At 42.8% G+C, this 10,230-nt stretch overlaps 1 protein-coding gene across 1 annotated transcript in view; it reads left to right on the forward strand.

Annotated features, from left to right (window-relative positions):
* Positions 1–7,112, forward strand: part of IL1RL2 (interleukin 1 receptor like 2) — a 57,833-nt gene extending 50,721 nt beyond the window's left edge. The window contains exons 9-10 of the mRNA XM_064268567.1: positions 3,113–3,274; positions 5,494–7,112. Coding sequence (XP_064124637.1) covers positions 3,113–3,274; positions 5,494–5,918 — 587 coding nt within the window. The 3' untranslated portion in view covers positions 5,919–7,112. The remainder of the gene's footprint in view (positions 1–3,112; positions 3,275–5,493) is intronic.
* Positions 7,113–10,230: the final 3,118 nt, after the last annotated feature.

Genomic DNA, 10,230 nt, shown 5'->3' on the forward strand with positions numbered 1-10,230 from the left:
TTGCTGGGGCTATTTTTGGAAAATGCAATCTGCCACAGTTGCACAGGATCAATCAAGGATAAGCTTTCTGATTTGTTCTTCCCAGTTCCCGTTTTAAGTTCTTGTTTTACTACCGAAGAGAGTGGTGGACTTGGAATCAAAAGACATGGGTTTGAGTCAAGGCTGTGCACTTACCAGCTGGGAGACCTTGGAGAGATCATGCAACCCTGTTCACTCTCAACTTCCTTACCTGTAATCTGAGGATATGACCATGTCCTCCATTGTTGATTTTGTGCGAGGCAGAGACACAGAAGTACCTGACTTGTGGTTAGCTGACAGGGCCCTTCAGAACCAGTGAGCTGAAGCAGAAAGCAAAATGCCTCCAGCTTGATCTTCCGCTTTATTGGTCAGTAAATATGACCAACAAGCAACATCACGATAAGTGGAGAAAATATTGAAGTTGTCAAGGATTTCATTTTAAATCGGATCCATAATCAACACCCATGGAAGTAGCAGTCAGGAAATCAAAAGACGCATTGCATTGGGCAAATCTGCTGCAAAACACCTCTTTAAAGCATTAAAAAGCAAAGAGGTAACTTTGAGGACTAAAGTGCACCTGACCAAAGATATGGTGTTTTCACTCGCCTCATATGCATGTGAAAGCTGGACAGTGAACAAGGAAGACCAAAGAAGAATTGACACTTTTGAATTACGGTGTTGGCGAATAATATTGGATATACCGTGGACTGCCAGAAGGATGAACAAATGCGTCTTGGAAGAGGTACAACCAGAATGTTCCTTAGAAGGGAGGATGGTGAGACTTCATCTTAGGTAATTTGGACATGCAATTAGGAAGGACCAGTTCCTGGAGAAGCACATCATGGTTGGTAAAGTAGAGGGTCAGCAAAAAAAAGGAAGAACGTCAACGAGATGGATTGGCACAGTTGCTGCAACAATGGCCTCAATATAACAAGGATTGTGAGGATGGCGCAGGACCAGGCAGTGTTTCATTCTTTTGTGCATAGGGTTGCTGAGTCAGAATGGACTTGACAGCACCTAACAGCAACCACAACAAATTATGAATTGGTCATTTGAAAGTGATGAGAACCTACTACATTTTGAGAACAAGTCAGAAAGTTTTGCCCCTTCTTAAATGCTCAGTCAGTAAGGAAAAAAGCAAAAAATGACCAAAAAGTTCAAGGAATTTTTTGTATTTGAAGCTTTTAAAAGGCAGAACTCTCTTACCACCCACACCTCTTCTGTCCCTGAGTTTGGGCAGCAAGGAGTACCTGTGTCCTCAGATGACTCACAAAAATAGGGAGACTGGAACACATTCAGCAAAAAAAAAAAAAAGAAAAAAAAATTTTGTTTTTTTTTAAAGTTCTACCTTGTAGCCAAATAAATCTGAGCTAGTGGGAAAAAAAGAGAAACAGGTCAAGAGAAGAGAGACATAAATGTCTGGGACTGGAACAGAGCTGGGGATAGACCTGGATGTTTGCTGTGGTCTTGGAAGTGAGGACATACGCATTTATTAAGGAGGCGAACAAAGCACCAGCCACACTGTTAGTAAGAAACAAAAGTATAAATAGTAACAAAATCTTAAATGGAAATTTTATTTCTATCCTAAAAAGTTTAAGAAAAGAAATAGAAAAGCTAGCTCCCCTTCCAGGTTCCCATTAGATTGGCTTTGATTGTCTGAATGGCTTTGGCCATTAATAATCATATTTTCAAATGGGACTCCCACAGTTACCCTGTTTTCCCATTCAACCCATTCTTAGACTTCCATCCCACTCAAATCCTCTGGCCCCACCTAAGTTTCTTACTCATTCATGTGATCTCTGAGTGGGGATACATATTTTCACCAGGCCCTTTCCCGGTCTGTTCACTCTCCACTCCCAGTGACTCAGTTTTTCTAAACTCTTCTCACTCTTTAAGACCCAGGGACTGACCCATGTCCTTTCTGAAATTTTTCCAAGAACTTCAGACTGCAGAGAATTTCCTCCCTTTCTGTCTGTTCTGTTCATTTAATTGTTTGTTGTTGTTGTTGTTTGTTGCCGTTGAATTGATTCTAACTCATGGTGACCCAATGTGTTACAGAGTAGAACTGCTCCATAGGGTTTTCCTGCCTGTAATCTTTTTTTTTAATCTTTATGGATGCAAATCACTAGGTCTTTTTTCATAGTACCTTTGGGTGGGTTTGAACCACCAACCGTCAGGTTAGTAGTGGAGCACAGTTTCTGTCACCCAGGGACTTTATAATGCCTTATGTTGTTTTTTATTACTGCATATGTGAATGGAGTCCTGGTGGCTCAGTGGTTAAGCATACGGCTGTTAACCAAAAAGTTGGCAGTTCGAATCCACCAGCTGCTTCTTGGAAACCCTGTGGGGAAGTTTTACTCTGTCCTGTGGGGTCTCTATGAGTCAGAATTGACTCGCCGGCAACAGGTTTGGTTTTTTTTTTTTTTTTACGGATATGAGTGATCTGCCTGATTAGATTTTGTGTCATGTTCATCTTTATACTGGCAAGTACAGCAACTTTTCCTTGTGATTGCTCAATAAATGCTTGCTCATTCTACCGATGATGAAATCTGCTGTTGCATTTGACTTCTTAGTGTTGCACGCCAGGTTTCTGGAGCCTGTTCAGATGTTTGTTCTCTCTGTGATGCTAGTCTGCACAATTACAATGACAGAATTCACTGGTGGGTCCAAAGTAGGAGGAATTTGGTCCCGTTTTCCTGGTGCAGTTAGGAATGTCCTCGTTGTATAGGACCTACGACAGGTAACTTTGGTGAAATCTGCTCTCAATTCTGTATTCAGCCATACTGCAGGGAGCAGTGGGTTTAGAGTCAAGAGACTCAGGTTGGAATTAGGGCTGTGTGGCCTTGGAGAAATCAGTCAATATTTCTAGTCTCAGCTTCATTCTTATGTAATGAAGATAATGTCAGCTCCCTCACAGGTTGGTTTGTGAGAATGAGACGCCATAGCGTGGAAATGCCTGACACCAAGTCATCCACTTGGGCTGGCTAAAGTCATGAACTCAAAGGGCATAATGGTAGCAAATCAGGTTTTCATTTTGTTACAATATAAGAATTTAGTAAGAATAATTCCATGAGCTTGTCTGTCTCAATTTCAGATGGGAAGCTGTATGATGCATATGTCTTATACCCCAAGCCTCAAAGTGGAAGCCAGAGGCAGGAAGTGGACATGATGGTGTTGAAGATCCTGCCAGAGGTGCTGGAGAGGCAGTGTGGATATAAGTTATTTATATTCGGGAGAGATGAACTTCCAGGACAAGGTATGTTTTAAGGAGGTATAAAAACAACACTTGAATAAAAAGAAAAGAAAGCGCTCCCCATCCTTCACTTTACGAATGATGGGAACTTGGTTTGCCTGCACCTGGAAACCGCAGGAAGTCTTTAACCATAGCCTTTCTGGCCAGGCCAGCCCTGATCCGAGGTGGTTAGGGCCAAGCTGCTTCTCTCCTTGGGCTCATTCTTGCAACACAATGATGTCTGGGATTCCTAGTGGAAATAACGTGACTCTCATTTTGGAGCAAGAACTAGGCTAACCCATTCCTGTGAATGGGAGGCCAATGGCATAGTCTTGGCCAAGAGACAAGTGGTTGTTTACCCTCCTGTCACTGAGACTAACTGCTGAGAGTTTTCAGTTGGTTTGAATATGTAAATCAACTCATGTTTAAAGCTGATTTTATAAACCTCAATCCCACCCACCCCCTCCTACCTAAATACAAAAGAGATTCTTTATTTGCTTCACCCTTTGAATAGGAAACTGTTGTCTTCGCTGGGAAATGGGGGGTAGGAATGCTTCCCTGATCTGGTGGAGCAATTTAAACGAGGCAAAACCTGCAAAAGGCCCCTTGTGCTGCTTAGCACATGTTAGACACCTAACAAATGAGTTTTCCTCGTGTCCTCCACGCCCTCTTTCTTCAAAAGCTGCACAGTAAAATGACTGGTATCTGAAATAAACATCCTTTTCTAGTCACCAGGAAATCGAGATTCCTACTTTATGTCATTTATGGTTATTGTTGTTTGCTGAGTCGATTCTGATTTATACCAATCCCATGTGTGCAGAGAAGAATTACTCCATAGGATTTTTGAGGCCGTGACCTTTCAGAAGCAGATTTCCAGGCCTGTCTCATAGAATTTGGTAGTAGCTCTCCGAGGTCACTTTAAAACGTTTGTAAGTACTTTGGATTTCTAGGCTGCTCGGGTCCGCGGTGATGCAGCTGTATCACAACACGTACCTTTTCAAGTTATGAAATCATCCTCCATGAGGAAGTGAGAAGTCAATCTAGTGCTTGTCATAAACATGTGGAAGAGCCCTTGTTTCATGAGCATGTTGATATACATTCATTTACGCACTCAACAAATATTTATTGAGTACCTACTATGTGCTGGGTACTGTTCTAGCCACTTAAGCCAGTTGCTGTCAAGTCCATTCCAACTCATGGCAACCACACGTGGGTCAGAGTAAAACTGTACTCCATATGGTTTTCAGTGGCTGATTTTTCAGAGGTAGATCAACAGGGCTTTCTTCTGAGGCCCCCTTCGGTTAGCAGTCAAGGGCATTAACCCTTTGTACCACCCAGGCACTCCATTTTAGGTACTAGAAATATAAAAATAGGCCAAACAGAGAGGGCCCTGCTCTCATGGAGGTTAGTCTGTCCTATACCCTGTGGAGATCACTGTAGGCAGAATAAAATCTGCATAGCTGGACATTTAAAGCACTCTCCTCTTCCTTCCCCAAGCAACCATTAACCAAAACCAAACCCATTGCCATCAAGTTGATTTTGACTCATAGAGACCCTGTAGGACGGAGAGAGAACTGCCCTATAGGGTTTCAAAGGCTGTAATCTTTAAGGAAGTAGGCTGCCACATTTTTCTCCTGAAGAGCAGCTGGTGGCCTCAAACCACCGACCTTTTGGTTAGCAGCCAAACACTTAACCACTGTGCCACCAGGGCTCAAGGAATCATTAGGGTATGTTCTATGGTTTCATGCTTAGTCCTATAAATCCTGGTGATTGAACAAGATACAAAGATAAGTAGAAAACAAAAATACAGGATTAACAACATTTGCGCCAACTACGTTTTCCCTATCATTTCTAAATCTGTTTTCTTAAAATGTGTTTATCATCTAATATATGCCAGGACCTTTGGCTAGTCTGGGTATGCAAGGTTAGTCACAACAAGATCCTCGTTTTGAGCAGCTCACAGTCTGTGGGTGGAGGGCGTAGGCCAGGAAAGTGATGTGCAAACAATTAACTATGACAAAACCTGATTTGTGAATGTAAGAGAGTCATTCTGCAGGGGAAAGTCAGGAGGCCTCCACAGAGGGGTTGCCTTGTTAGGAATGTTGCTAATTCACTCCTGATTACATCATGTGCAAAGCCCATGCTCTCCTCAGCATCCATTTCTAATATTCTTAGTAGCATTAAGACCCGGGCTGTTTTAATCATGAGCTCTTCTGCGTCGGCTCTTCTTTCTTTATGTCCAGCGGTGGCCAGTGTCATTGATGAGAACATTAAGCTGTGCAGGAGGCTGATCATCATTATAGTCCCTGAATCTCTGAGCTTTGGCCTGTTAAAGAACATGTCAGAAGAACAAATCACGGTCTACAATGCCCTCATCCAGGACGGAATGAAGGTCATTCTGATTGAACTGGAGAAAATCAAGGACTACACAGACATGCCGGAGTCAATTAAGTATATCAGACAGAAGCACGGGGCCATCCGGTGGAGTGGGGACTTCACGGAGGAATCCCAATCTGCAAAGACCAAGTTTTGGAAAAAAGTGCGATTTCACATGCCACCCACAAGGTATCCCCCATCTTTCTGTAGTCCAGCTGCTGATGCATGTCCTGTAACTATACAGTGTATAAGAGGGAGGTCAACAAGGGGTTCATTACCCAGGGACGGATAGCTTGCTGTCATGTGGAGCCTTATAGTTGTATAAAGATGCATTTCATTTGGGCTGTCTGCCCCTGAAGATTGTGTTATATACTTGTGTCAAATCAGTTCTGGCTCATGGCAACCCCATGTGTGTCAGAAAAATAGCAAACAAACTAACAAAAACAGGACCTCTCACAAGCATATGACGTCCTCAGTTTGCGTTTAGCTACTAACCAAAAGATTGATGGTCCAAATCCATCCCGCAATGCCACGGAAGAAAAGCTTGGTGATCTACTTGGGAAAGATCACAGCCATTGAAAACCTAACAGAGTACAGTTCTACTCGGACACACATGGGGTCGCCATGAGTTGGAATTGGCTTGACCCCACCTGGTTTACTGGTTGAGCACTGTTGGTGAACTGATTAGTTGAATTATTTTTTTTTAAGTCAGAAAGCTTCTGTCCCTCCAATATGTGTATTAAGTTTCTTTTTGTTTAAAAGTATGTGAAGATTTATTATTAATGCAATAATATTAATAAATTATTTCAGTACATTTTATTTTATGTTTAATTAAAATATATTTTATGTCATATATAAGGAGCTCCTTTTCTCAAAGCTAAGGCCATTTCATACATTTGAGCAGTGTATCTCTGTTCTCAGGTGTGAATACATTCTCCTGTTGTCAGACCTTGTGTTCTGATTTGGGATTTGTAAAATATAGCTGCCGTGCTTTAAAAGATTAGTTAGGCTTGTCTTACAACCGTTGAGTCCTACCCTTTTTAATTGTGGCCCCTTTGATAATTTCATGAACTGTGTAGGATATCTTCCTAGGCAATACACACACTCACAAAATTTTGGTGAAGGTGGATAGTCCTTTTCAAGCTCATCAACGGGATCTATAGAAGGTACATAGATCCAGGATAGGGACTCTTGCCCTAGACGGCCTTTCGTTTCTATTTCTATGGATGTAATGCTAAATTTTACAGGGTTTTACAGGGTTCTACATAGAAGCCCGAAGATAAGCACATTGGTAAGTGAGTCATTCAGAGTTCTCCTAAAAATGATCTGGGAGAACAGACTTAGGATTTTAGTGGTATTTTACCAACCCATCACTCTTCTAGACTGAAGCTTTCCAGCTGGTATGCCATGAGTGAGTTACAGATCCCTGAGGTAATTACTCCTGAGATACTCATTCATGGTCCATCTGGAGTCTTAGACCTTGTCTTTTCACCACACTGCACTTTATTTGTATGTGTGCTGTGATGTGAAAAAGATTGGGAAGCATGGATTCTATTCCAGCTGTCCTACTTTGCCATTGAGGAAACTGGGGCCCAGAAAAGTGAAGTGACTAGACACTCAGTAATTTGTGGCAGACCCAGGACAGGTACCCCAGGCTTCCAATTGTGCCGTGGTTCTTTCCCCCACAAAGAAGTATTCTGACCCTCTTAGTCCTGTGATACCAACCATTGATGGAAACCAAATGGATAATATTGTAAAAATCTAGCAACTGAGATTTCTGAATGATTACCCTTGATTAACTCTAGACTTTGTCAGGAGCTTACGTATTTTTGTTTTGTTTTGTCTCGTTTTTGCCCCGCAGTGAACAAAACAATGGCATTTAAGTGCATGTGGGATTTAACATTCAGGATTGAGAACTTCTTGAAAGAGTTTTACATTTCTTGAGTATATGGTTCCTAACTGCTGGAGATTTTCCCAGGAAAACCTTTTCTGAGACACAGCTCCCACTTGAAGCATTGGAGTTAACTTCACCTCTTGCTTAGTGCCTCCTCTTAAGAGTCTGGGGACCCAGAGGCTGTGAGTGTAGTGCTTAAGAGCAAGAGAGAGTTGAGGTTGAAACTCAGGTCCTCCATCTACTAACTATTGGGCGCTTGAAGAGCCACTCAACCTCCCCAAGCCTGTTTCCTCACTTAGTGGTGAGGTGAGAAGACATGAGATGACACGTGTGAAGCAGAGTATGGGCACAATAAACAGTTATTTATGGGCAGCTTGGACACTCTTTAAAGAACTCTGGCCATAATATTTAGGGAAAGGGTTTAATTGGGGGGACAAATTTAATAGACATTGAAGGTTTTGTAGTAGGCAGCTGATGGTTTTAGAGGATCCCAAATTTTCTAGTAGCTTTTTCAAGTCACACAAAGAATGCCTCTGGACACGAGTGTCCCGTGTTGGCATCTGCAGAGTCTGCGACGGACCGAATAGTGTGGAAACTTGGCTATCCAAGCCATCCTGTCTTGGGGCATATGTCTTGTCTACTTCCTGGTGTTCTCTCCCACTCACACAGTGATCCGATCCCTTCCCGGTCACCCTGAATTTTCACAAGGCTCCCCTCCTGATGTGCCCTTACATTGTGGTCCTTAATTACTATTTAGTCTTGCTTGTAGAGGGGAAGGGGGAGGTCAATGTCTTTCGGATCCCAGTCCTGCGACATGTGTGCTAACGATGACTGGATACCAGGAATAACTTTCAGCTGAACCTACTCTATCAGCCAGTATCAAACAAAGGTGAATTATTTCCTCCCATGAGTATTTGAAGGAAGTGTTTGAAGAGTGTAGACCTAATTGACAATGCTTTCACTATCTTGAGCCTCTGGAGGACTGGGCTGGCATAGACAGTGCCATGTTATCCCTTCTCCAACCTGAGCCAGCCCTGCCACCCATCGGACCACATCCAATTTCACTCAGACACTCAGCAACAATGATTCCAAACAAGTTGTACCAAGATTAAGATACTGGAGGCCATTCACTAATTACCATTTATTTAAATCCCAGGACTACTTAAACGGAACTTGGCAAAACACTGTTCCCATCAGAACCCTTTTTAGTGGAGCCCCCAAATTTCTATAGCAGGGCTTCAGGGACATTCTTTGCTGGGGTGGGGGTGGGAGTGAAAGGGTGGAAGTAGTATTTGTGTAGCCCTTTCCTTAAGATCTAGAAGTCATCAATTACTCATGTCAAAGAACAGGGAGATCCCTATTGGATGGTGAAATTCCTCTCACCCAGCTACGGAGCTCCCTCAAGTTCATCTACAGCACACTCCTTAAAGTGTGTGTTTCCCGCATTTTGTACGTGTTCTTTAATCTTTTAGCTCAGCTGCTAAAGCTCAAGAAGTATGAACTTCGTATTAAATATTTGCCATTTTGAAAACTAGTCCCATTTCTTTCTAATTTTATTATTACTGGCTTCAATACTTTCATTCTTTAATTTCAACGGATGTTTAATGAAATATTAGCGATGCTAAAACCAAAAAACCAAACTCATTGCCATCGAGTTGATTCCAACTCATAGCAGCCCTATAGGACAGCACAGAGCTGCCTAGTAGGGTTTCCAAGTAGCAGCTGGTGGATTTGAACTGTTGACCTTTTGATTAGCAGCCGAGCTCTTAACCACTGTGCCACCAGGGCTCCAATAGAGATATAGCACAGTAAAAATACAAATAATTGAATTAATCTGGTAAATGAACAATTTCTTTTATAAGGATCAGCACAAAGCTGGTTCCTACGAGGCAGAGGTTAAAGATATCCCAGATGTCCAACTTTTCCAAACTGCTGTCCACTCCATCATCTCTAACATCAACTAACCCCTCAGTACTCTCCTTCCTGTCTTTGGGTTTGATAATTTGCTGCAACAGCTCATAGAACTCATGAACCATATTAAATAAATGGCTCACGTGGTTGTGGAGGCTGGCAAGTCCCAAATCCATGATCAGGCATAGGCCTCTCCTGACCCATGTGGCTACAGAGGCTGTCGAACCCAAATCAGCAGGTCAGACCACAGGCTGTTGGCTCTCAAGGCTTTGGAAGCTGGCGAATCAGGTCACATGAGAGGCCGCTGGCCCAAGGGGCTGAGGAAGCTGGTGAATCCCAGAATTGGCAGGTCAGATGGCACGCCACTGGCTCTAGTCCCAAGACCCGGAGGTCAGACAGTGATGAGCCAGATGCAGGATCCAGATGCAGAGAGAGAGCTCCGCAAGAGTACTCACATATGTACCTTGGATGCAGGCCACACCCCAGGGAAGGGAGTGACTTGAGTAATGGTGGGACTTGAGTCACGCCCTCCTGCAAGGCTGTGACTCAAGATACACCCTATACCAATCCTGCCTCATTAACACATAGAGGTTAGGATTTACAACACATAAAATGGAGGGTAATTAGGATAATTACATCAGATCACAAAATGGAGCACAACCATACAATATTGGGAATCATGGCCTAGCCAAGCTGACACATAATCCCAGCCATCACAGGTTCCATATACTTAATTTGCATAGTCTTACGCAATCATTGTGTGTGAGGTACAAAGACCATGACTAAAAAAAACTAGAAG

This window comes from Loxodonta africana, chromosome 15 (genome assembly GCF_030014295.1).
Source record: "Loxodonta africana isolate mLoxAfr1 chromosome 15, mLoxAfr1.hap2, whole genome shotgun sequence".
Taxonomy (NCBI): Eukaryota; Metazoa; Chordata; class Mammalia; order Proboscidea; family Elephantidae; genus Loxodonta; species Loxodonta africana.